This window comes from Poecilia reticulata, linkage group LG12, assembly GCF_000633615.1.
Source record: "Poecilia reticulata strain Guanapo linkage group LG12, Guppy_female_1.0+MT, whole genome shotgun sequence".
Taxonomy (NCBI): domain Eukaryota; kingdom Metazoa; phylum Chordata; class Actinopteri; order Cyprinodontiformes; family Poeciliidae; genus Poecilia; species Poecilia reticulata.
The window spans coordinates 16,467,677-16,494,982 of record NC_024342.1 but is presented as its reverse complement, the minus strand read 5'-3'; the positions used below and the strand labels follow the sequence as shown (position 1 = coordinate 16,494,982).

Sequence of the window (27,306 nt, the reverse complement as noted above, 5' to 3'; positions counted from 1 at the left end):
CTATAATGGATTTTTTTCAGCCAATCAGAAGTGGCCTTCCTGGTATGCTTAGGATCACTGTCCTGGTGAAACACCCAAGTCTGCTTGATTAAGGTCATGAAATAATGACTGAATATTCAACATTTTTTGGTAAAGAGCAGAGGTCTATCAAAGGGGAAAAAATTGTTAAATCTAGTGTTCTTTATAGTCAGCAAACTATACATTAAAGGATCTAAATTGATTTGGGAAAATGTAATGAATCTTTCCAAGGGCACCAAGTCTGTGCACAGTCAAAGAAAGGACAAACAATTAACCAACACTGTTCACATATAGTAACATAAAGTGTTAACACTAAAAACCAACCCTTCCCTCCAGGAAGCATCATTGCCATCTAGCCTACTAACTGATTTGTTTTGTGAGGACATATATTTTTATTTGGCATCTGTAAAAAAAAATTTTTTAGCATACTTTAGCCATTGTTCATACTTTTCTTGTCCCTAAGAGAAATATTATTTAGCTAGAAATATGTAAACAAAAAAATAGCAAAAGGCTTATAAAAGCACAATAAACCTTTGCATTACTTAAAGTAGAGTCAAACTCATTGTAAATCGTCTATTGACGTTTTATTAGCGTTTTGTATCATATTTTAAAAATGTATTTTATGAACAGAGGTATTTTATTATTATTATTATTATTATTATTATTATTATTATTATTATTATTATTATTATTATTATTTACACACCACAGACCTCGTAACTGTGAAATATATGGATGCAGACGCATGCTTTCTGGTCCTGCACACCTCATCTAGTTTTTAGCTGATTAAGAAGTATGTAGATGTTCAGCTCAAATAACCTCTGCATATTAATAACAAGAGAAAGCCAGCCAATATATAACAAGAAAAACCCAAATTTTTAATAGAGGACAGCGTTTTCTTTCAACGTCAGTTTAAGCCCCGCCTTCTCTTTCATACGATTGGTCGAGGCGTGGGAATATTCAAATGCTGTCCTGATTGATTCGCCCGGAGCCGGTTCCAGCTGCGCACAGGACTGGTCCGGCTTCGCTTTCCCGACATCGCTCCCTCAGTCAGTCGCTCGCAGCTTTCCGTCCGTCCGCCTCGCTGCAATGATACACAAGTGGCTTCGAGAAAAAACCGAGCACTTCAGATTTTTTTCATAATATTTTTTTTGTTATTATTTGTAACACGGGCGTCGAAGCATGTCGAGGAAGTACAGTTGATGGAGCCGGCTTCTTCAATGGATATTTCTCCCGAGGTTTCCAGCGCTCACCGTGAAATCAGAGGCGGAGGAAGAACGTCTTCAGAGGAGGACGGGAGCCAATCAGCCGTGGCGAACCAAAGATAAACAAGCCTTATGATAAAGCAAAACTCTGTAAGACATTATCAGTTTTTATTTCTTTTACACTGTGAGAGCGTTTAGTTTAGTTTGGGATTATTTGTTGTAGAAGAAGACATCTCTTTTTATTTTCAGGCTAACAATAACAGTAAAGGTGGGGAAAATAAGGAAAGCTGTAAGGATTCTTTTTGAGGAAATATAAAAGAATTAAGTGTCCCAATCGTCTTGTAGTATTTTAATAGTTCCTTTTCTGAATGAAATTGAAATTTCTACTTATAAAGTATTTTTTATGTATTGCTTCCACTTAATAAAAATAATTATTGCATCCAGTTCTTCCATATGTGCAGGTTTCAAATCCAAATATGTCATGACATTAATAGGTTTGTGCTTTTGATTGTTTTCTCTGATGCACTGTCTGGTAGCTTTCTGTGCAAATAAAATGCACAGAAAGGCGTTTTATTTGCCAGCATCTCAGTGGCAATGCTTTGAAGTATATTATCAGTCACTCAGGGCTGCCTCAGAGGGTTTCCATTTCCATTGTCTACGAGCCTGAGGTGGGATCATCGCACCTCAATGCACCCGTGGCAGTCAGGGTTGAAGGTTAGCCTCAGCAGAGGTTCCTGCAGATTATTGGCCAGGTGTGAAATTCAAGCTTGTGTGCGTATGAGTGTGTGTGTGTGTGTGTGTGTGTGTGTGTGTGTGTGTGCGTGCGTGTGTGTGTTTTACCCTGCCTCCTTTGCCTGATCCTTTATTACTCAGAGAGATGGAGTGTCAGAGCGCACCACCAGAGGCAGGGAAGAAAAATCCTGCAATTTTGGTGTTTTATTATCTCCCCTTCATCTTTTTTTTTTTTTTTTTTTTCCTGAGTGTCATGATGAAAAATGTTGTACTTTGTTTCATTTGTATCGGCTCTGTTCAAACGCAACTCTTATTTTATCTACAATTCAGCATCCTTACATTAACATTTTTCTTTACTGCCGGAGCTTGAACTTGTTCTTAAATTTTCAGTGGATTTCAGCAGTCAGTGTGCAGTCAGGTATCCCCCACAGGGGTATTCCTCTGATCCCACATCACACCCAGGCAGTAATTCCAAGTCTGTGAAGAAGTAAAAAGAGGGGGGATTTGTCATTTGGCTGCCTGCTTTCGTTTGCTTCCTCTGGAGTGAAGCTAAGCTTTGATTCATTGTGAAGTTTCACCAAGTATCCTGAATCACTCAATGGAGGGAAGTGCACACTGTGAGAGTGACCTTTTCCTTGGAAGATTATCATCCAGGCCAGTGCAGGGAGTGGGGGTGTGGGGGTGAGCTGATTAGCGTCTTCTATGTTTTTGCTCAATCATCTATTACCTCATTTTCAGCGGTCTGTTAAGTGTACGTTATAGCTCCTTGTAGCTACTCTTAACAGTTTGCAATGGTGAAAAATGACTGATAAGAGGAAGAAACGTGTTTGCTTCCATCTTGTGGGATAATGTCAAAGTCTGAGCGTGCTGAGCAGTTTCTCGTAATCACCTTTTTATCTGCTAGGGGTTGTCATGTGTAATTACCAGCGGCCTGCCATCTTCTGAAATCTGTCTAATTGGTCCTTTCTTTAATAACAGGATGGCGGGCTGTGAGACGGGGGGCTTACGGGTGCAGGGGTTAAAGACTGGGTCTCCCTGCTCACTGGGGAGGGGACGGAACATCTACGGTCATTAATATTATTTTGCCTTCAAGCTTCTATCCCTGTAATTGCTTTAAATTAATGATTATCCTGCTGCCAAATTGCACTGGATGCATCATCATTTGTTCTGAAAGGAAAAGCAGGGCCATGACGACATCGTAATTTGGTTCGGAGATCAAAGCCACTTTTCTTCTTGATGTGCCTACTGTTCGCTTGAAAGCTTATCTTTAGGTTCTCTACCACATTAAAGCTGCAGCTTTGAACAAGTCCATTGACTTCCAAAAAGTACCCATAGCTTTCCACTTTTGTTGGTTTACAACCACAAACCTAATTGTATTTTATTTGGATTTTTTGGTGACGGATCAAGACAAAGTACTGTAAAAATGTGAGGAAAAAGGAAAATAATTCATCGTTTTCAAAATTTTTGTCCAGCTTTAGTCAGCCCCTTAACTTCTACTAAATAAAATCCGGTGCAGCCGCATCCCTTAAGAAGTCTCCTAATTAGTAAATTAGGAGGGTGTAATTTAATCTTGGTATAAATACAGCTGTTCCCTGAAGGTTTCAGAGGTTTGTTTGAGAACATTAGTGAACAAACTGCATCGTGAGGACCGTGGAACACAGCAGACAGGTCAAGGAGAAAGTTGTGGAGAAGCTTAAAGTAGATTTATTTCATAAAACAATATCCTGAGATTTCAGTATCTTGTGGAGCGCTGCTCAATCCATCACCTAAAAACTGAAAGAGTATGGCACGTCTGCACAGCTGGGTAACTCTTGAGGTGATGCGGACATTCACACCTCAGCTGGGAGAATCTGTTGACCAGACAACTTATTGTCATGCCTATTTGGGACTCTGACATAAAGAAAGCCATAAAAAGCCCAATTGCCACATAGGAAACAATTATATGGAAGAAGATGCTCTGATCTGGCTAGTTGATAGGAAAATGGATGACCTAAGCATACAACATATTCATTTGTTAGAATGGCCCAGTCAGATACCAGACTCAAATCCAATAAAAATATCTGTGACAGGACTTGAGAAATGGTGTCCACAGAGCTTCTCCATCCAATCTGACTGAGTTTGAGTGAGCCTGAGCTAATTTTCAAAGAAGAATTGGCAAAAAGTTCAGCTTCTAGATGTGCAAAGAAAACAATGAAATATGGTTCTAATTTCCCAGAAGGGGTGAATACTAACATATTTTCAAATTTGTACTTTTTTTTATTTATTTACTAACAACTTTGCTTTTACTTCAGCTATGCACAGCTTTATGTTGATCTAGTAAATAAAACTGTAGAAAAACGTAGGGGCATGAGCAGAGATTTTCTTCGCCCTACTCTGAAATATTTTTCTTCTTCTTTATGATAGCAGTAGATCATTTTTTTCAGCCTGTGGTCCAGTCCATTCATTCAGATATACTATCAGTTTGAGGCAAGGCCTTCAAAAGGTTTGGCTGCATATCTCTTTGCTCTTTAACGGTGTGTCTTAGTGTGTATATTGGGCGAAGGATAAGATAAGGCCATGTTTACCCTGTAATGCTACCTTGGTATTGGCCAGACTTTACCTCACGCAGTGTGTTTCTTCTACCTTGGCACCGGCGATGAGTGAGGGCAGATTTAAGTCAGTCCAAGGCTTTCCACTCCCCACCCAAGGGCCGCTATCCAAGATAAAGCTCGATTTTGCGGCTTTGAATTCAAAGCCTCTCTTGTTCTCAGCCTCATTTGTGCTCGAATATTGACAACTTTGTTTTCTTATTCTGTAACGATGGTAGTGCGATTTGCTTAGAGAAAACTTTCACACTGAGATACAGTTTATACAACCAAGTTAATGCCACAGAAATTGCTCTCTATTTGAATATCAATTATGCTTCAATGGTTTTATCCCCATTTTATTATTTTGTTTCGTTTTTTCAGAATTGCGAGTCACCACAATCAAAATTCCTATAAAGTAGCTACATTTATCAAACCATTTTTAATGTATACGTTTCTAGATTGAGCGTCCAGAAACTATAAATTAGCAATTCACTGATTCTTGTTTTTGGGGGGGAGATCATAACTGTATCTTCAAAATGTGGGAAAACAACTGAGCACGTCACTCATGTGATGGAGACAGATATGTGAGGATAATTACGGTCACCGTTAGAGAACCCGCAGCAGACTTTTTGTGATTTTTTTCTACTACATAAAAAGTAGGCTTTTTACCCATTTTTACAAGGAGTGCCAATAAATGTGAATTTTTATTAGCACACAATAAGATAACAGATAATTTGTTAGTATATATTGAGGAAAAAAATGCTGCAGCTCCAGAGGACATGTAATAATTCGGTGACTTTCATACAATGCCATTTAGAAACAATTTAAAAGTAGCCTAATAGTACACCACAAAGTAAATTAAGACCAGCTAAGCTGATTCGTTTACTCATTTAGGAGGGGGATAGATCAAGGACATGGGGCAGCCTTGTACTTTTAAAGCAAAACTACAGCAGGTTATATTCTACTTTTGGCAGGTTTTCTGAAGTTTTAATCAGGCTTTGCCTTGTTGTGCAGAGGTAATGCTAGGGCGTTGCTGTTGCTATATTATTGCTTTCGCCATTAAACGAATGTTTTTGCATTAGCTGGATAGTTGAGAGCCTATTAAAGGTTGTCAGTAGAGTATTTGTGCTGTGATTAAGGGTGAATCATTTGCTTCGTTTCATCACAGCTGCGTCTTTGCATGAGAGAGTCTGTAATGTAAATGTGTCCGTCTCGCAGTCACTCAGCCATTAATGCTGCGTGATTTACATCTAATTGAATTTCAGGACATCTGTCAGTATATCGCCCAGAGATAAGCGACATACATTCTGCTCCTGCATTAAAAATGTAAAGGGAAGCCTTCATAATGCTGTTATACCTTCCACAGGAGCTAATCTCGATGCTAATGAGGCTCATTGTTGAGAGAGCTGCGGGCCCGGAGCATTCTTGTAGCGCGGAGGTTGTTTGGTTATCCTGCATGTCGACCCAAGTGTTCTGTTTTTGCTTTCTCAACAAAGAGGGCGAGGGGGAAAATCTGGGTCTCTCTCATGTACTGCTCTGATTCCAATTATATAAACTATTAGAGAATTTAACCAGGCCAGCTCTTATCAGTGAATCCAGAAGTAATAGATTCTATTAAAAATGTATGAGGGGATTGGGGATGATCTGTGCATATGCCGAGGGTTGTATTGAGACGGATCCAGCAGCTGCTGTCTAATTCTGCCTTTATTTAAGACTCTTTGTCTGGTCCCCATTACTGACAGCTTTTTGCTGCACTTACCTTTGCCAAAAGCATTTAGAGTTGATCACAAGCTGTGACTTAGTAGTGACGGACTCTGTCTTTTATATTATCCATATCCAAAGAGAGACCGTCTCACTCTACCGTTCTAATTTCTCCTTATTAGGCATTTATTTATTCCTAAATCATTTTTTCCTTTCCCTCGTCTCTGGCTTTTGAGTGGAATGGAGGGACAAACATTTGCATAGCACTCATGTGGTAGAATGAAAAAGATGCTCGTCTGAAACCTTTTCATTGTCCTCTAATTATTCAGTGAGGATTCTGAGAACTGCGAACAGGAGACAAGATGGAAGAAGTCAGGGAAGGTGTGTGTGAGTCTGCCCTCTTTTATCTGTGAATTTCATGTTTGCTGAAAGGGAGGCTCTTTGTGCAGTTGGCTTCTATCTTTACTCTGACCTTTGATGCTGCACAAAGTCATAAAAGTCTGACAGGAGGGCAGACAGATGCTGGTGCCTGTATAATTTAAGGTTCTCTTTGTTGCTTGGAAAGATGTTCTTTTCCTGTTGCTTTTTACAGCCAAACAGGTGAAGCAACACATAATCCGTTTCAGATCTAACCCAGCGTTTGGTGGTGCGGTTAATCATGCACGCACCGCCTCTGCTATACTAAGAAATGAAACACGCTGCCCGGACATAAATAGTGCCAGCTCCACGACTGCAAGAAGTGAGGAGATTTTGTCGAACACATGCTTATATATTCACTTCAAAGCTGCTTTTCTGCTCATCTGTGGCAAATTTCAGAAAAGGTCCCTCCCAAATCTTCCCTCTGGCTCTTGTCTCGTCATAAGAAACGGCCCGAAATGCCTGCAGCAGATGCCACATTCTATCTAAGATGAGAGGAGAGCTTGTAAAATAACTTTGCCTGCCTAAACATTGTTATCACAACACCGTGGGGGACAGATAGATGGACGATGAAGCACAAGGACTTTATCTCTCTGGCAGGCCCTCCCTGGACTGCATCCTGCTGCTTATCAGCTGCATGGATACAGACTACGAGAGGGAAGATTTAAACACTGTTTCTGCTTAAACTTTATGCTGTTGTTATTGTCTCTACAAAGATCCCTGAAGGCTTCAACTGGTCAGACGCTTTAAGGTTACCAGAGAAGAAACATTTGCCCTTGTTTGACCTAATTTGTGCGATGTGACTTGAACTACACTTGTAGATGCAAGTTGAGATACTGCTGATAAAAATGCATCAGTTATTACATTAAGTTTCAATCTGCTTTTCTTTGAAGCTGATGTACTGGTTGAATAATTTTTCTAGGAATACTTTATTCGTTGGGCAGAGATAGTGGAAAAATCCACCCACAGTCTTGGCGACTCTGGATTTATCCCAAACAATAAAATGTTCGGAATATCTAGTATAGATCTATCACTGCTCAGTATTGGTTTGCTTCTTAATTTATCATTTCAAAGCATTTCTGTTGCAAAGTTCAACGTTAAGTTGTCTTTGATTGTGGGGTTCCACAGGGTTCCTTTCTTGATGTTTTCTTTCCTTAAAGATTATACAATAATTGATGCTGTCACTGGTATGCTGATGACATTCAGCTGTCTGCTACTACTTTATTGTTTCACTCCTTGAGAACATTTTCAAATGCATCAAGTCAGAGTTTGTTGAATAATTTTCTTAAGCTGAACAAGGACAAAAGTAATTTGTTCACTAGCTAGCACGGTTGAAAGCCGGTATTTGCCTCATGCACACATTAGAGTCCTTTGTGAAACTTATCATCTTCAGGTTTTCTTAAAAGCAGCTGACGTTTTGCTGATCGATTGATTTGGATCCTGTTCGATACTGGATGCAAAGGTCAGAGGGCCAGGACTCCAGCCTGCGACGGCCGCGTTGAGGGCAGAGGCCTCTGTACATGGGTTGTGCGCTTTACCCCTGCGCCGTTGCCGCTCCCCACATTTGAATTTTCTGAAACTTGGAGTTCCGCAATGTTTTGTTCTTGGCCGTATTTTCTCTGTGCTTCATTCGCTCCTTTTATGTTATCTTTCGAGACTGTTCAGTGATATCTCCTCTCTCTGTAATGTAGTGATATCCAGTTCTTTACTACTTTTAAATGGTGTGTAACAAAACCCAGAAATTAAAAAGACAAAATATTATTTTTAGACCTTTAAAATACTGATGTTGTTCCCCAGTTGATCAAACACAAGTCAGACATTCTTCTTTGTGTTCTGGATTATCGTCGTCTCCTACACTGTCAGGAAGCTAAGACTCTGCTTGGTTATGCACCTTCATACAAGATCTGATCTTGTCTGGCGATGTGTCACCACCAGGACCCTGATCAGGACCTGTCATGGCTGAAAACTAAAGCTGACAGAGTCTTTGCTGCTTTTGCCTCTGTGCCTCTATGAACTCTTTGTTCTGAATGGCTGAACAGACTTAATCAAGAAGCTGCTTAGCTGAAGACTAGTAGCTGATTAGTATTTGGCTTGTATTGTATGTTACTTAAGTTAACTTGGTTGTATTTTAGCTTTATTCTTTCTTGTATTTCATTTTAACTAAATATAGTGTTCTTAACTGTGTATTATGTTGCTTTGAGGCGCCTTATGATCTTCATATGTTATAGAAATAATATTTACCTACCACCTCTGCAATAGGTGAAAAAAAAAATATTTGGAGTAACTTTGATGTCATCGCTTGCTGACATTTTCCATGTCAGCAAGAGAAATTGTAGGAGAGGTTGAAATTTTTGAAGAAAATTACAGCGTATTAGAAACCATCATTACCTGCACTCTCGATTGTTTCTGACATCTTTTCTTGCTTTAATTCGAACTTTTTCAGGTAAGTCACCACAGACCCTCATCTTGAGTTACTACTCCCTCCTTAGTGTATTTCCTTTCATCTGCAAATGATCGGAATGATGGAAGATATTCTTGTGCATGTCTCATTTTCTGCTTGTGAAGGGATTCCCCTGGAGATGTCCTCTCTCTCCTCCGTTTTCCCCCTGCTGTCTTTTCAGTGTCTCCCCTGTGATAGATGTAAGGTAATGGTGGGATTGTTCTGAAATTGGTATTATTTTCTAAATGGGTTCTGATCATTCTGAGGCTTTTTAGCTCTCCTGATGCCTGTGTGCTAAAAGGAGAGCGGTTTGAAGTCTGTTTGTCCCAGATGAATGGATGTTGAGCAGAAAAAGAAAGAGGGAAAAGTGAGAGGACGACTGCACCTGGAAAAAGCAAATCAGTCTTTTCTTCTTTTTGAAGCAAAGGTAATCATGTTTCTGCAGCCCATCACTGAATGTTCTGTTCTGTGCTTCACTCGCTTTAGCTCTCCTCCGGGTCCTCGGGGTGGAATAAAAACAAAAAAAACAGAAACAGAGTAAGAAAGGCAATCTGACAGCTGAACGCTGCTGGCTGATATTAGCCTTGTTGGACTGCTGTGTGGTAAAGAAAGAAACAGTTGTTTCCCTTTGTAGCCAGTGGATGGATTAACTTTTAATACCACACACTGCTGGATGTCTGACATTTTGCATCTGTATTTGCAGATACCTGATTTGCATGCATTAATGCGTTTCACTGTGGCCCGAGGGCGTTAAATATTTTGCATTGCTGGCATTCAGATTTTTGCTGACTCTTTAAGATAATCAAAGAGAACGTCACACATGATTACTACTGAAATATTAACTCAATTACAGGCTTTTTTTTTTTTTTTTTTCCTACCGAAGCCACCCAGCTGTGGAGAGGAAAAGTCTTGTTGAGACAGAGGCTTTCATTTCCTCTGACAGTGCTTAAATCAAACAGCGCAAGCAAGCTTCTGAGAGATATGCTTTCGTCTTTCTCCGCTGATCAATACGGTCATACATTTACAACAAGGAACAAGGTCTCTGTGCTGGTTATTCTTTCCACGTAGCCCGACCAGGCCTGAGGCTACAGGAGGGTTAGCAATAATCTGTATGATTACAGCTGAAAGAGCAAGACTGATAACAGGAAAGAGCCTTCAAAGCAACTTAGCAGATGGAGCAGATTGAATCATTACCAAGCGATTCCACTTTTCTAACTGTTATGTCCCTGTAATTCAAAGAGTAGCTGGATTTGAATAACACAACTCAGTTCTGTTTAGTTTTATGTCTGCTTCCTGTATAACATGGAAATATTGCCTTTTGGAAGGAAGCAATAATTTTAGACCTACTAAACTTTAATTTCGTAGCTGATGTGCTTTAAAGCGGTTGTTTCTTTCAGCAGCTTTGAGGATGTTTTGTACCTTCGAAGGCATCGCAAATATTACGATTCCAGTACATAGTATGCATTATCCTGGGTTATAACCTCTCATTTTGTTTTTACTGAGAGTCATGGGGCCCAGACGGGAATCAGAACTGTGATTAATGTAAACTTGATTCAATAGAGGAATATTTATACATATCTGATAATAAAATACAAATCTGTCAAAAAAAAAAGTGTTATTGTTTTCCAGCAATGGAAGACAATGTATATCAATTTATTTATCTTGGTATTCATTAAAAAAATGAATTAAAAAAATGCTATAATTTGTAATGTAATTAAACTTAATTAAATATTGCTGGGCAAATGATCCGGCTCTCGACAACAGTCACAATTGCTTATGTTCCCTTTCAACAAAAACAAATAGCCAAAACTCGGGACAGTGTATCATTTTTAATGCTTAATGGCCCCAAAAGGATAAATCCTGATTTTAAAAATGAAAACATCCAATTTGTGATCTACCAATTATTCCATTTATGTAATCGTATCTCGATGATTCATTTTTTATTTTTTTTGCTTTAATGATTCTTTTAATGTGTTTAATACCTTGTCATCAATAAATAGCCACTATTGCTTGTTAAGCATTAAAACTAATGACTACTACCTTATTAGCTGTCTTTGCTAACTTATCTTTTAAGCTGTTTTCTCATTTGGTTTTATCTTTTATGCCTTTTAAAAGGCATAAAACAAAAAAAATGTACTATTATCTTTTATGCCTTTTAAAAGGCATAAAATGTATTATAATGTACTATTTGTTTATGGGTGGCTCTGTTAAAAATACCAGCTACAGATAAACATGACGGGCATTCTGGTCAGTTAACTATAGTACAGAAGTGTTATGAACACTGCATAAACCCACTTTTTTCTTCTTTTAGCAGGAAAACCCAGGCTGCTTGCAGGCCCAGTGAACTATCATGCTAGCCTGTATCCAGAGACAGCAGAACTTCTCATCGCACCATTTGGCGTGCACACCCAAAAGCTTTGATGTTTCGCCCTCGTCCTTATTGCTCCCAGTGGCACCGCTGCAGACATGCACCCGGAAAGGTTGGTCTGTTACACAGCTGGAGAGATTTTATGTGACAGTACGAGCACTAGGGGATTTGGTTTTGCAAAATCAGCTAAGTAAAAGAGTAAAAAGTTGTGTTGTTCTTGTCTTTTGTAAATTCTTATCAAAGATGCACACAGGTTAGCTGAGAGCTCAGCTGCTGTGAATCTTCTTGAATTAAACTAACAAGCTTCTCAATAATAATGCCTGTTAATTGGGTCAGTAATCAATGTGCTCCCGCCGCGCAAAACAGGCAGGTCAAAGTGGACTCTGAAATTACAGCGTTAATCAGCTCGCCCACACAGGATCACTAATGATGCTCACATTTCGTGCTTCTCGTCGGTGTTGTTTGACCTTCATCCTGACTAATTATTCTGCTTTTGTTGAAAGGTTGGGTCGGTGTCTTTTGGCCTTGAATTTATGAGTCGATTTCCTTCAGCTAAATAATTACACTCAGATTGTCTAACATATCCCTTTTTTCTGAAAACGCATTGATAAATCTCATGATCTTTATATCACTGCACACAGTAGATTCACATACTGAGACCACTGAGAATAAATGTTTCATTTAAATTTTTCTTAGAAGAAAAGTGTAAGTCAAAGGAGCATATTATAAAAAAATATTTTTTGAGTTTTGTTGTATACGTTTGGGGAAAACAAGGACCTATAGAGGCCCAGATTTGTCAGTGAAAGGAATCTTTGAATATTTTATTGTGATTCTTTTGCTTAAAAGAACAGAAGGTTTGTGTGGGCAAATATGCTCTGTTTGAATTCATTTTATTTTTTTTACCTTTGTTGCATATTGAGAAGGTGGTATTAACTGTGATTAACCTACATTTGATGAGTGTTTTCTTTCTTTTCCTTCATCACAAATATCCCAGTAAGCTAACATCTCAGACACTAAAAAGAAGCCAGCTGTAGGTACTGTGAAAATCAGCCCAAATTGGTTTTGGCATCTATGGCTCTTGAAGTTGAATATTCTTTATCAAATATTGCACATATAAATATTGCAATGTTGATTTCGATTTTCAGCTGACCCCCAGTATTCGTGAGGCTCAGGGACTTCATCTGCCCACAAATATTTAACATTTGCCAATACTTGAGATTTCCTCTAAAAACGCATCTGACTGCCTATTTTAATAGTTTACACCTAATATACCTCAATAGTGCACTACCACAAAAGCTAATATTTACAGTCTTGCCTACTTCTGTTCTTGATGGTAGAGCTAATCAGCTGCGTTTTTTCCCCAAATATATTAGATATGTGAGACAAAAACATCCATGAATAGGGAGATTTTCTGTGGCTACGCTGCAGTGACGTTTTAAAGAAAAATCTGTGATTGGGTGAATCCGCAAATACTGACTGTAACTAGAGGGGAGTTCACTATATTGCATAAATTTGGTCAGCTGCTCAATAAGAGATATTAATAAGATTAAGAATTCTTAGTATTTTAATGGGAACAGTTTGAGGATAACTACTTTCCGTTCCAGCATGACGTCGCATCAATGCACAAAGCAAGATCCATTGAGACATGGTTGAGCAAATTTGATGTGGGAGAAGTTGACTGTTCTGACCCCCAAAAAACACCTTTTGGATAAATAAGAGCAGAGACTGCCTTGGTTCGATGTTATTGAACATAGTCTAATAAAAGAATAAACAAATCAAATAAATGTAAGACTAAAGCAAACAAGACAAAAGAAGAACGGTAGTAAAGTATATTTGCATGTTCAAAGGAGTGGGTAGAGATATGAACTTATTTTTACACCCACCCCTCTTCATCCAGTAAATTGCTATTCATATTAACAGTATTTCTTATTATTTTCTATATCCATATCGATGCGTCCTACATCTGTGTCTGACCTCACAAATGTGCTTCTGATTCTCCGCAGAGTTTAAGAGGTTATATCTCCGAAGGGTGGGATGGTATCAACCATCTGGATCAAGAATGGGATGTCACATGTGTGCGCAGGCAGATGAGCAAATACTTTCGGTTATTATGTCCATAAGAAATGACCAAATGGCATTTAGAGGATGCCTAGTTCGATTATGTCTCTCTGAATATGTCCTGCTTTACTAACAATACATTTGCAACAAGAATGAAAGAAATGAAATCAGATAAGGCTTCTTTACGATTTCTGCTCTTTCAAGTAACTTGCTGTCATCTGGCACTGAAAAACAAACTGAACTGAATTAGAGCTAAAGGAGGCACGTCCTTTGTTTTTTTCTTTTTCAGATTTAATGGTTCTGTAATTAGACCGCTACATCCAACACCTGCACCTTCTCGCATGTGTTTTCACTTACACTGGATTATTGGACATCCTGTTAGTTTCACTTGGACTGGCACCATGCCATGGGAAGTCGCTGAGGTCGCGAAACCTTTTGTATTTTGCCGTCAAAAGCTTCCGTTATGTGGCATACAACAGGAGCAACAAGACTAACACGAGAGTCAGGAGCGGCAGGGAAATGATCATCCTGAGCTTTAAACAGCTAAAAACGATTCAAGTACCACTCTGGTGGCTTGACAGACTGCATAGTTAATTAATGCTCCCCTATGTAGTTGTTGCTTAACCGTGTGTATCCAGCTATGTGCAAATTTGAATGCTCCATCTACTCATCTCTCATTTCCTTAGGCAAAATACCTCTTTGTTATTAACTATTAATTTGGAGTCAGTGGAGCACTTGTCTGCTAATTGTTGTAACAGAAGGGCCTGGTTTGCCTCGGGCGGATCCGAGGATGCATTTCTCATCCTGTTTACCTGCAGGGCCTCCTCTCCCCCTCGTCTCCCAACCCATCCTTAGTTCTCTGCACTGCACCCTCCAGCTCAAGCCTGACATTTCAAGCACAGCCATGGGGAATAGGCTCCTGATGGGAGCTCAGTCTGTGTGGTCCACGCTTTTTCATTAAGCGAGTCGTTGCTGGAGCGAGTTAAAAAGGGACAGCCTCTAGCCACTGCTTCGCTTTTCAAAGCCATTTCCACTTTTAGCTATCAATAAATTGAAGGAACACTAGAGCTCTCACAGCTACGCGAGACCCCATGTGAGCAATTTCCAAGAAAGTGTTACAAAGATGAGAGCAAATGAGAGCTCCACTCTTCTCCGGTATCTCTGTGTGAACGCAGGGGCTGCGAGGGCTTTTTTTTTTTTTTTTTTTTTTTTTCCCACGCTGCTGGCCTGGGCTCGATGCTGGCTTAGAGAGGGGAAAGTTTGCCCAAGCTGGGGCCAAAGTGGCGCGGAAACAAATGAGGAATGACACTGGAGCAAAGAAGTCCTCGCCAGAACCTCCTCGAGCGCACGTATCTGAGCGTTGAACCCTGAGATCACTCCGTTCTGAGAGCACCGTTCGTGTCGAGGCTACTGACACGGAAACAGGGAGCCATGTGAAAATGGGGTGAATGAGTGTCTGTGTTTTTGCTCTGGTTTGTTTGCCACGGAAGGTCATAAATAGAGAGGCTAGTGTGAGGGGAGCTCATGTTGGGGTCCACATGTCTGTGTCTTGCCCTGCAGAGGGAAATGCAGATAATTAGCAGTCAGATCTGATGCGCAGTTTGGCAGGGCGAACAGTTGAAACCGACTCAAGTCTCTGCAGCTACTGCTGTGATGAGCCAGAGTTACAGTGCAACTAATCTGGTTATTGACGTACAGCGTACAAAGAGGAACATAACAGCTATTTTTTTTTCTTCTCTGAAATTGTCCTCTCTGTCTCAAATCAGGCTAAACTTTTCCTGAAAGTGAATTTATGATAATAGCATACGATTAATGTTTCATTTGATTTATCTCAAAAGGTGATTCTTTGGGAAATGATGACACACGTAAGTCGAGTGTATAAACATCAAGTCCACAAACCTGCTAGAAAACCTAATTGCATTGGAGCTCTTTGTATTACAACCTTTTTTTCTCAACTTCAAAACACAAAATAAAACCAAGGATGTACAGATAACAAATTCAGACTTCTAACTGAACGCATCTAAATCTTTTTAGAATGAATTACTTCAGGTTATTTAGAAATTGAGTTAAAGCCCTTCCCAGCTGCATCCAAAAGGTCATTGCTAGCAACTTTTTTGTTTTTTTTTGCTTGGAATGACAGAGCAGAAAGTATTAACAATATAATTATCTAAATAAAATAAAGAGCAGAATTTTTTTTTCCCCTTGGTGTCCATGTCTTATTTTTTAAAGAAGGATATTGGCAGCTGCTCAGTTTAGCTGTTTACTCTGGCTAAGTGGCAGAAAGTCTATCGCAGAGGCTGGTTTCAAACAGATGAAGGCAGGACCAATTAATTACATGGGTTTTAATTACTGGGCTTATTGGGCCAACTGGATGCATAGAAGGAGTTGTCATAGCAACAGAGAAATAGGTTTGAAAGGCATTGTACATGCTCTGCGCTCAGTCCCCCGTTATTAATATAGGCGAGAGTATTTTTATTATCGGTATTATTGGTGTAGTAAACAAGTATTTACGCCTGCTGAGAAGTGCTGTTCTGTAATTAACTGCCTGTTTTCAGAGCTGCGTTCCTGCTGAGGTTCTGACACCAGTAAACAAGTGATCTCACCCAAGTGTTCAAGATAAGTCCTTAGTCGAAGATAAAAGACCTTCTAATCCTGGCAGTTCTGCCGTCGGGTATGGTTATATTCTAGTTTTATCTCATGTGGGAATCATATCTAGGAGTCGCTGTAATTGTTTCCTCATGTTCCCTTGGCATGAGACGGCTGGAAGCTGTGGGTTTGGAAACCCAATGAGCTTGTCCAACTCCTGTTTCAGTCCCTGGGTTGTTTTGCCCATAAATTAGTGATTAACTCAAACTGCTCCAAAACAATGAGGTCTCTGCTCTAATCTTGCAGGATAGGGGGGAGGTTTGTAGGGGGGTAAAGCTTCGAGTGTGACCACGGGAAAAAGATTATCCAGTTTAAAGAGGAACTGAATGAAGGAGGCATGTGCTGCTGCACAAATCAAAATGTTGCAATGTTTTTTGAATCTCCTAATGAAGACCGCAAAATCACCGCCACTCTAAACCTTGTTTTTGTCCTTCCCTTGCTTAAATAGAAAAGGGAAATAAGAATGAGGTGGATCAATTTCTGCTTTAACAGCTTAATGTGTGTGCTGCAATTAAACTAGCAATTTAAGTCCAGGTCCATTAAATTTATCAGAATTCATGCTGCATATCACATCAGTGCCGCTGCGCTCGTTTTTAAGGACAATAAAAAAAAAAATACAACCAAGGTTTTCAGCCCCATGTGGCTGATTTCAATCAGCCCTGAGGGAAATGCTAAAAGGTCAAAAAATGTTAAAGCGTTGCATGATGGCTTTGGCTGAGGCTGCTCTCAAAAAGAGGCTGCTGTTATTTTCTGGGCTTGCTCCGCTCTCTGTCAGTGCTGAGCGGAGATACAGCGTGCAGGCTGCAGGTTCAGGGTGATTAAGTGCTTAAGGTCAGGCTGCTAATTATCTTCCTGCCATTCCTCACCTCACAACACACAGCTGCCATTTCCCCCGTCGTCATGTGAACGGCCTTATATTTGTTTTCACTTCTTATCTTTATTTCACAGCTCTAAATTTTGTTGTATAAATGCAGCCCGTCTCAAAGCCTGTTTAAAACCTGTCTTAAAGGAGCTTAGAGCTGACATTTTGCTATAATTATGTGAGAAAGTTTAGGATGCTGTTTGAAAAATATTAGTGTCATTAGTAAATACCAATAGCCAAAGCAAAAAAAAGTGCCTGATTGCTGTTTGGTGATACCCTGAAGTAGGCTAAACAGTCTGAAACGCATCATCTCCTGATCTACACCAACTAAACCATGGTTGGGTAAGAAACAAAGTCACTGGCATCTACTTGTCCAGAAAAGGTTAAGCAACCTCTGAGACTCCAGCAAACGACACTGACAGTCATTATACCCAAAAGCGGAAAAATCATGGAGGAGTGGTGATCTTTCCCAGGAAGGGCCTGACCTATCAAAATTACTCCCAGGAATACATCAACGACTCATTCAGTTGGTAACAGAAGAACGCAGAGAAAAATCTAAAGCGCCGAAAGGCTCCAGTCGCATCAGTTTAGGTCATTGTTTGTTAGCAGTAGCCTCTTTCAGATCATATTTCTGCTATAAACACACAACCGACGCCTCCCAAGCGAGGATCTTTTCAATCTGTCACATTCAAAATCTAGCTAGATGATGGGCTGTGTGTATCTTTCAGAGCAGTTAACTGAGACGGGGCTTACACACTTGCACCATTCGCCTGAGGTGTGTTGAGCTGTGTGTTGCGACCCTCATGCAGGCCGTCTAAAATGCATGCGGTGCCTTACATGTGAGAACGTTGTTGTGCATCATCAACATGATGTCTGCAGGAGATTCTGCTGATCATGTTTCTTAGATTAGATGGAAACTGGTGGATCATCTGTTTTCTCTGCTCTCTCTGCAACCCACGGACGGCGCAGCAGCTGCTGCTGTCTTTGCTTTGTATTGTATCACTTCATCACACACGTTTCACTGTCCTGTTGTACACCAGTTACAGTTCAGAGTGGGTAATGCTTTGTGACTACCTGCGGTGATGATTTAGGGCATAATATTGAACAAGCTGTTCTTGCTCACAAGCCATCCAATGTGGCTAAATTGATGCAGTTCTGAAAAGAAGGGGGTCAATATGTCTCCGTTGTGATGTCAGAGACTTTATTGCCAGTGATTTTAACTGCGTGATAGTAAGATTCCTACCAACAGTGGCATCTCAAATTTAGCTTGACTATCTCTAACATCTATCAGGGTTTTCTCAGTGTTACACAGGAAAAAAAAAAAATCTTACATTGTGCTATAATTTCTTTAGTTAAAAACCCTAAAAAAAAATACAGATTTTAGTGTCGCTCAGCAACATTTGTTTTTCCGTACAGTGTGACCTTCCACTGTTAGTGTTTTTCCACCGAAGCAGTTCCAGTGCTTAACAAGGGCTGCTGCTGTGTCCAGTTTTAACTGGTTTAATAAAAACACAGTTAAGAACCTGAAGCAGCTTGGTGCCAAGTGATTACGTCACTTGGGCATGCCTTTTGATGTATTTTTTTAATGTATTTTAAATTTCTTTACTGGCTCACAGCTTATGGACAAAGTTCATCCATACAAACCACTAGACGCATAGACTCGGTTCACGTCTGTACGTATGGCTTATTTTAGCAACAAGGCAGTTCAAAGTGCTTTACATGATAAAACATGATATAGTAACCAACTATTGAACAAGCAACAAGCTATTACATTTTGTCAAAAGCCATCAATAAAATCATCAAGAACAATCATCATCAAATATGGATCAGATATATTTGACTAAAGGCTGAAGATAAACTCATAGATTAGTTTCTCTAGGTCTTCCAGGGACTTTAGTCATTTAATCCTAGAAATGCTCTTCAGGTGACAGAAGGCTGACTTAGTAATTGAGTTTATGTGTCTATCTAGGTTCACGTCTGGGTTCATCACTTCACATAGATTTTGGGCCTGATCATTAATTTCTAGCTGTAATAAATGACGCTACATGCTTTATTTCAACTAAATAAAGTTATAGTGCATCAACGTTTGCATTTATCAATTTCTTACTTGATTTTTCGAAAATGTTAATGCTAATTCGTTTTCTCCTCAACTAGGCAGACTTACTTCAGGGCTTTCTGTCTCTTTCTGGTTCTGGCTTATGCCTGATTTTCACAATTTGATCTACAATTTTCAATAAACCCTCCTTTTGTGTCTGTTGAGGCAAGCTCTTGCTCTTGGCCCAGAAAGCCCTATTGCCAAAATAGAATCAGTTCACCACAGTAAATCTTGTGGCAACTGAAATAACTGGTGCTAAATAAGCAGGTGTTGGACTCTGGCTTACCACTTGAACCAATGTTGTGATAATTGAGCCATAAATGGTTAAACAATGCAGTTACTGCTTGTATTATTTCTTCTGCTAACTGGCTTTTTAGTTTGGTTGCCACTGTATTGTGAGTCAGACAAGGTAAGTGTTTGGTAATCAGTGGACTGGAGAACTTTTGAGAATGAAACTAAAGATAGGTTTTTTCCAAAGCTAGGCTGCAAACTGCTTGTTTTGACCCTTATCTGTTAATGAGCCTTTGGTCACCAAAACACTCTTGTGGTCCAACGGCAGGTGATCAGTGTATATGCTGAGTCTGCTGACATTTTATTGTCTGTAAAGACAATAAAACACTTGCTACGTGGAATAAATCACTTGGCTAATACCATCAGGTGCAGAAATAAAACATCTCCGCAGTTGAAAGGTTGCACATTTTACAGTTATATCTGTTTGATACATCTTTCCTATCTTTTTATGAGAATAAAAAAAGCTCCACAATATCAGTCAGTGCATTAAAGGCGTCAGGATTTGCCAGGAAATTGTCCTCCACACCACGACAACGCAACTAACAGCCTGAGCCACTGATTCAAGACAAGAGACATCCATGCTTTCATGACGTTCACTTTGACTTTTGTCTTAACATCTCAATCCTGCTGAATTTGAAACTCATCGGCCTGTTTGATGTATAGCCTTGGTTTCCTGTGTGTGGCTGACAGCAGTGACACTTGTTGTCTTCCTCTTCGAAGATTGAAAATATAAATATAATCTACTTCCCTTGCCTTCCTGTAATCTCCAGCCAGTCTGTCCATTTTCCTCAGACATCAACAAGGATTTTACGTCGACACATCTGCCGTTCACTTGATATTTTCTATTTTTTTGGACTGTGCTCCATCAACAGGTTCTGTAATACTCTGCCAGTCTGTCAGGAACCAACAACTGTGTCACATTCAAAATTACATAAATCGCCTTTTTTATTCCCAAGTTCTGATGGCTGGTTTGAACTCCAGCAAATCTGCACTCAATGCCTAAATTCACTGACTTCCTGTCATGTTACTGGCTTATTATTACTAGTCTGTGGTATGAAATAGCTGAATAGGTGTACCTCATAAAGTGTAGGTGTACTCCATGTGCAATCTATTAAAAGTTTACTTGTCAATTTATATTTGTGCACTTGGATGTGACTTGTTCCATACAAAGACACCGAGCTTTATGACCAGATCTGATCTACATCATAGTGAAGTTAAAGCCCTGGGAGCGTGGCTCTGATGTGGTCAAGATGGAAAGAGGAGACTTTTCACAATTGATGTCCTCACAGTGTGAAGAACCCGTAGCTAAATTGTGTCTGCTACCTCTTTCTTTTGAAGTTGGGTTCCAGTAAACTTGCATACTTTTTGTATTTTTGTTGTATTTGTGTGGCTTTTTGTGCTAAGGTCACAAAGTAAGGTTTTGTTGTTCAGATCTGCTATTTTGTCTTGTAGTTTTGAACTACTTTGAATACTTTAACACCTGCAAAGTGCAATAATTTGCATCAGTCAATAAAACTAATGGCTTTAGACATATTTCTCCTAACTTGTTTTTCCACATGGTCTTCCTAAACTAATTCCCAAATGCCACAAACACAAACTCTGTCTGCGGAGTGTGGTGCATACTTCACAGCCTGAGTGTGGATTCCTCACATTGCCTCTTCGAACCTTTTCAGGGAACCGTCCGTGGAGGTTATTCATTGTCCACTTGTCGGTCCAGTTTCACCGATCTCTATGAGGCATCATGTTGAGCATTTGGTTGAGACAGCAGCCTCTTGGCAGGCGGCTTTTGTCTAGTTGCCTGCTTCAGGGCGAAACACGAGTTATCACAGTGCCAGATTGTCATCATTGAGCATTGAACTTGGCGGAAGAAAAACCTCTGAAATGGGCAAATGAGGAGAAATAAAGACTTCAAGACATGATTTTATTACACCGAGACCATATTAACATCCTCTTTTTACCTCACCGTGTTGCTGCTGTTCGCTGCTATTTAACACCAGCAATTGCAATGAATCTCCTCTAGATTGAAACCTTTAACCTCCGGCTGTAGTTTAGAGTAATTTAATACGGATCATGCTGATCTCATATGAAACCTCACACTAAGCAGAGGTTGGGTTTCTGTCAGTGAAAAACCCCTAAACGGATCCCTTTTCCCATGCATATGTCACACAGCGGTGTTGCTCAGATGATGAATGTGAATTCGGAGTGCCTGTTTGCTAATGAGGTTTCCACCGTGCCACATTAAGGCAGCCGCAGTGGGAAGTGCAGCTGTGTTGTGTCTCCTCAGCTCTGACAGGGCTGTAATCTGTGGGACTAACAATATCAGACATCCTGTGAAGACGTGTTAGCATTCGGAGCGTTTGAAGTGCGGTCGTACCACGCAGGGCTCGGCACTTAACATTTTACACAACGAGAAACAAAACAAAAATGCCAGGTTTTGATTTGTTCTGCTAAATTATCAATTGCTGGGTAGCTGCGTACTACCCATCGAGGAGGAAGGATATTAATCCTGGTGTGTGGTGATGCAAGGAGTTATTACGCTTTTAAATGTGCCATTTCTCTTAGTAATCTAAGCTGCTTTTAGGTGGTTATGATCCTCTTCCTCTTATCTTTTTACGGTCATGAATAAAACATTTTTAGCCAAAAGCTATAAGTTATTATTACAGCTGGCATTTTGCGTTACCTCGTCCTTCACATGCAGGATTATGGGAAACCGGAGAGGAGCGAGCTCACATCTTGATGTTGTGTACAGTACAAACACCCCTTCAACATCCCAGATGTCATTGTTTTCTATAGCAGCACTACGCTGAAACATAATAAGGCCTGTTTTTGCTTTGTTGTATTTCTCTGCAGAATTCACTCACACTCCTGGCACCATGGTGCTCGCTCCTTCTGCTCCGCCGGGAGACCGTCGGGTGGATTGAACACTCTGCCTTACCTCTCTTTTTTTTCTTCTTTTTTTTTTTTTTCCCCCTGCATTTTAAACACCCAATTTATTCCTTTCATGAGGTGGATCTTGTAGATTGAGTCATTTTCACAGTCGGGAGGCTCACTGTGGGCCTGAGATGAAATGAACTCCCAAATCAATTTCAAATGGGAACAGTGAGCAAGCACCACCCCTGCATAGCTGGAATTGGTTTTGTTATTGAAAATGAAATGAAGTGTTTGGTTTCTTTTTTTTTTGCCTCTCTCTCTCTCTTTATTGCAGATTACAGCTTTGTTCTCTTTGCATGCTATGATTTCCACTGGCTCACTGTGTGATCTAGGTTAATTTCAGAGACTTTTCTGTACCCTGTCAGAAATTCCATAAAAGCGTCAATCTGAAAGGCGGCAGTAATTTCCTCGCGGTGATTTATTGTTTTTAAAATAAAGCACTTTTGCCACCTTTTCTTTGTCAACACAAGTTAAGCAGCGCCGCATAATAAGCTCAAATAATAGTGTTTGAAATGTGCAGAAAAAAGAGGGCAGGACAAAGTAAAATTGGTTTTGATCAGCGACGTTCTTGACAATTGCTTTTTTCTTTTAGTTTGCAGCAGCCTATCAACTATTTGAACTTAAATCTTTTACAGTAATTTCTGTGCCAGCTCCTGATTATGATTATGAAATGTGCAAATATTTTTGAATAAATTCAAGACATAAATTCAAGTCACTTTATCCCTATCAGGGATTTCCATTATCATTTCTTTTTTAGTAGGCTATATTGTTTTTTCTTTAAATATCTTTGATATAATAAGGTTTCAGAATTTAACTCCTCCATTAAATGAGTTATTTTTCTTTACAGAACATGTTTGGTCTGAACAAGCTGAAACACAAAATTCTTTTTTTCTTTAACTTAAGCATGCAGTATGTAACATTAACATTTTTTTCATATATTTGTTGTATCTGTCACTCTTTTTTGACAGTATAAAGACAGATAATCTGTGAAAAAAATCAAGTTCTCCACCTCCTCCCAGTGCTCCTATTGACATTTGCAGAAACGCAGAGGATTGTGTCAGTGCTGTCAATCAAGCCTGTGTATGTGCTATTCAGTGTGCAAATGGCAGAGAATCAACTTACCTTTACAGAAAAACTGTTTGACGTGATTAATGGCCATGCTACCAACCTTAGCATCCTGTTTTGAAGAACTAGCTGTAATCTAGCTGAGAGCAAAGCGGAGGGTATGAGCAGCATGTACACAAGTATAATTAACAGCGTGAGACCACAAATAGAACCACAGGGAGGAAGCAGAGGAACACAATTTGTTTTCATAAATTGTCTGTTAAAAACATATTTTTATAAAGGTTACTGCCGTTTTTACATCTTAGAATGACCTCATTCATCTGTGAGTACACATTTCAACCTCTGGTAACTGTTTTCACCACAAAGAAAGTTAAATTGATGATTAAAAAAATGAGGACTTTTCTAAAATATCTTAGTTTGAACAATGATAATAATTTCTATTTGCTCCATTTTAAGCATTTCTCTAACATAACCCTACAATAAACAGGAAGTAATGTACATTTGGAGACCCAGTTTTTGGAGACAACTGCCACAGAGCAACAGCTGCAGTAATAAACAAGTTTTTTTTTGTTTTTTTTGCACTTCTGGTAGTTTGAATCTTATTAAATCCTTCCCACGCATTAATACATGGAACCTCTGTTGGGGAATGTGTTCCTTTTTGTATTTCAATTCCTAAATTGCAGAGGCTTTGCAATTAGCTGGTATTAGTAGCAGCAATAAGCCTCAGGTTTTTTAACCCTTCTGTTCTTTTAACTGCAACTCTAATATGGTTAAGCCAGGTTAGATGTTTGTTCCCAGATTCAACTTCCAACTTCAGAGGTAAATGAAATGCACTAGCTGCCAGTGCTTGTTCATTTATTGGATGTGGTTTTGTGCTATTCTCCATCGCACCTCCCATCTGAGGAGTGTCTGTTTGAAGCAGAGATCAGTGTGCGTAAATTGCTGGGTCTAAAATGATCCTGTTGGCTGTTTGTGCTTACTGGCTCAACATTACAGTTTATTTGCTTCATATTTACCTTTTTATTAGTGGATACTAAGGTTTCATCTGAAAGCAGCACAAGTACTGCCAGCTGTACTTGTACCACAGATTGAGAATAATGGGTTAAATCCTTCACTTTTACAAGAACATTGAGCACTTTAACCATAGCAGTGCTTTCTCTTAGTCTCTTAGAGAGTTATTTTTAAAAAATGTGGATTAAAAAATCTATTATCCTCCTGTTTTCTTACCTTTTTTTTTTTTTTTTACATCTTTTGGCAAACTAATTATTGAGGGTATACCAAGTCTAAATTAATATCATTAAGTTCAGTTTAAAGCATGCCAAAGGCACTTCAGTTAGTAGCTGCTCTTTACATATGCAATTATCCCCTATGGCAGATTTGAGACTGCGGAATAATGAAAAAGTGAAAGAATAAGTCTCCTCTGGGCTGCCTGGCTTCTAATCACCTTTTTCTGTCTGCCTGTTTTGCAGCAGAGACCGGGTCCATGATTTCTCGGTACCCATCTCCTGCAGAGTTGGACGCTTTTGCCCAGAAGACCGCCAACAACCCGCTCTCCATCAAAATCTTTCCGTCCGACGTACGGGTGCCACAGCACAAGCAGCTCAACAAAACTGTGAATGGCTTGGACACCACCGGTCAGCGCTACAGCCCCTACCACCACCCACACTCAGGAGGCTACCAGGGCTTGCTGGCAATTGTCAAAGCCTCCGTGGTGAAGGGCGTTCTGAAAGGCTCTGAGGGCAAGAGGACTAAACACATGAACTCTCAGACTTCTGTGGCACCGTATAATAACCCTCTGAATGATAGCTGCACAGTCAGACACAGGCATGAAGCCTATAACGCAGGTTCATATAAGCCCCCTGATGTACCCATTGAAGCACTTTGTTCTGCTGCAGGAATGGCCTCCAGAGATCAGAGCCTGGCCTCCCAGTCGGAGCTGGCAGAGGTTCAAAGCCTGATGAGGCGGATGAGCAGAGTTCCCCACAGCCAGGCCCAGCAGCTGGGGGGAGAGGCTCGGGCCAGCCCCTCGCTGCAGGCCGTGGCGGCAGTGGCACATCCGGAATCAGACTTTGTCTTTGGAGTACCGCCCCAGAGTAGTCGAGCCTTCGCAGGAGCAGTGCTGCCTACGCAGAGTTCAGACACAGCCAAAACCGGATACCTAGAGAGGGGCGACTACGCCGTGTGGCAGCACAAAGCCCCAATGCAGCCCTATCAGCAGGAGGCGGTGAGGATGTACGGCGTGAGTAACGGCACTCAGAGCTGCAGTGCAGCGGAGGCCGGGGTGGGCTCTCCCGAAATCTGCCACCCTCTGCACTGCTCCTCCCAGCTGCCTTACGGGCAGTGCCTCGGGAGCGTGGGAGCCGCCGTGCAGAAAGAGCGGACAGCGGGACAGTACTTCGCTCCTCTCTGGGACAACCCGGGCAGCGACGGGTATTCCTCTCAGGTGTTGGGAACAAATACGTGCGCATCCAGGCCCAGACATGTAGGGATCGCCCATCCTCATCTCCAAGCAAGCTGCCATCAGCCAAACCAAGCCCAGCTTCATCCACATCATCCTAATCAGCACCACCCTCATCTTCATCACCACCAAACCCAGGCCTACAGCACGGAGCAGAACCTCTCCTGCGGGCTGCCCAGCTTCGGCCTGTGCCACGCCGCCGTACTCAGCAGCAGCCTGCAGTCTCTGGAGTGCCTCATCAGTGAGATTCAGCCTCCCTGCATCAAAGAGTGCATGCTGGGCCGCGGGTACGAAGCCATGGGGGGGATGCTTCCGCTGCTGGAACACCAGCAGCAGCACATGCAGCTCCCCGTCTACAGATGAGGCGACGCTCTGGGACGCGCGAGTTTCGAACGTTCGTGAAATACACATGCCTTTTTAGTTTGTGCATGTATTTGTAGAAGGCTGTGCATTAAACACTTTGGAAAACGGGAGTAAATAATAATCAGGAGTCACGATGCAGGTTTACGCTACAGATCCTTTTATTTTTGACTGCTGTTGTTGATTTAAAACACTGAAGCTGAGCACTTGATCGCATTCGGATTTCGTCCGTTAATCGTACATTTTGTATTTGCAGTCGTCGACCTTTTACAAAACGGAAGTGGATCAAAAATAATCAGGGGTATCAATCAAAAAGGATGTAATTGCAGGATCTCTTAAAGAGTTTAGTAACGCAGTTGTGTATTTTTGCCTCTCTCATTAGAGTTGGACCACCGGTAAACTTTTTGTCTGTCCTGACTTTAAGCCAAGTCTAGTCATAACAAAGCATTCTCTATCAACATGAAGCAACTCCTAAAGCTTATATGAGAAGATATTGCTCATGAACACAGAATTTAGTTATTTAACGTTTAAAATGATTTGTTTCACTTCTCAGCTCAGTTGATCTCGACTGTCAGATGAACACTGTTGCATTCAGGCCAAGCGAGATGCACCCTTTGGGGATATTTTTTAGAGCATTCTGAAAGGTAAATCTGTCGAGTGAACTTTTTCCTCCCCCCCCCTCTAACTCTTGAAGATTGTGTGACTGTTTCTCATAATGAATAGCTGTTTTTGAGAGTAGGCTGCCTGACTCATTTACCGTCTTGTTCCTTGCAGGGCTATATTATCTCTAATGGTTTGAAATGTATGAGTGAGCAGCTCTTGATATGTCTGCAATGGTTCTCTGAGACTATTTATTTCTGTCAACTTGGTGAGTTACGTGGCAAACTGTCTTTATAATTATAAAGTGCAATTATTATATATGGACACATGAGTTATCTCCATAAATTATGTTGATGAAATAACTTTTTGAAATGTATGACCCTAATCAAACACATTTTTTGTCTCTTCTTAATAAGGATTGTCAAGTAAATAAATTTTTTAAAACCCAACAAGTTTTATTTTGTGACATTTATGCAATACCCTACATTAAAT

The 27,306-nt window shown here is 40.4% G+C and overlaps 1 protein-coding gene across 3 annotated transcripts; it reads left to right on the top strand.

Moving 5' to 3' along the window:
- The first annotated feature begins 1,016 nt into the window (after positions 1–1,016).
- Positions 1,017–27,246, top strand: LOC103473763 (protein FAM222A-like). Of its 3 annotated transcripts, none has more exons than XM_008424234.2 (3): positions 1,017–1,373; positions 11,395–11,560; positions 24,866–27,246. In XM_008424234.2, the coding sequence occupies exons 2-3, from the start codon at positions 11,431–11,433 to the stop codon at positions 26,215–26,217; spliced, it is 1,482 nt and encodes a 493-aa protein (XP_008422456.1). In that variant the 5' UTR covers positions 1,017–1,373; positions 11,395–11,430; the 3' UTR covers positions 26,218–27,246. The 3 variants fall into 3 exon arrangements, with proteins under 3 accessions (XP_008422456.1, XP_008422459.1, XP_008422455.1); XM_008424233.2 differs by having other exon boundaries at positions 1,018–1,373; positions 11,392–11,560; XM_008424237.2 differs by lacking the exon at positions 11,395–11,560.
- Positions 27,247–27,306: the final 60 nt, after the last annotated feature.

Excerpts from the sequence above, each read along its gene's own strand:
- LOC103473763 (XM_008424234.2), top strand. The coding sequence starts at position 11,431 with ATGCTAGCCTGTATCCAGAGACAGCAGAACTTCTCATCGCACCATTTG. Across the intron at positions 11,561-24,865 it reads GCAGACATGCACCCGGAAAG|CAGAGACCGGGTCCATGATT; the intron begins GTTGGTCTGTTA and ends CCTGTTTTGCAG.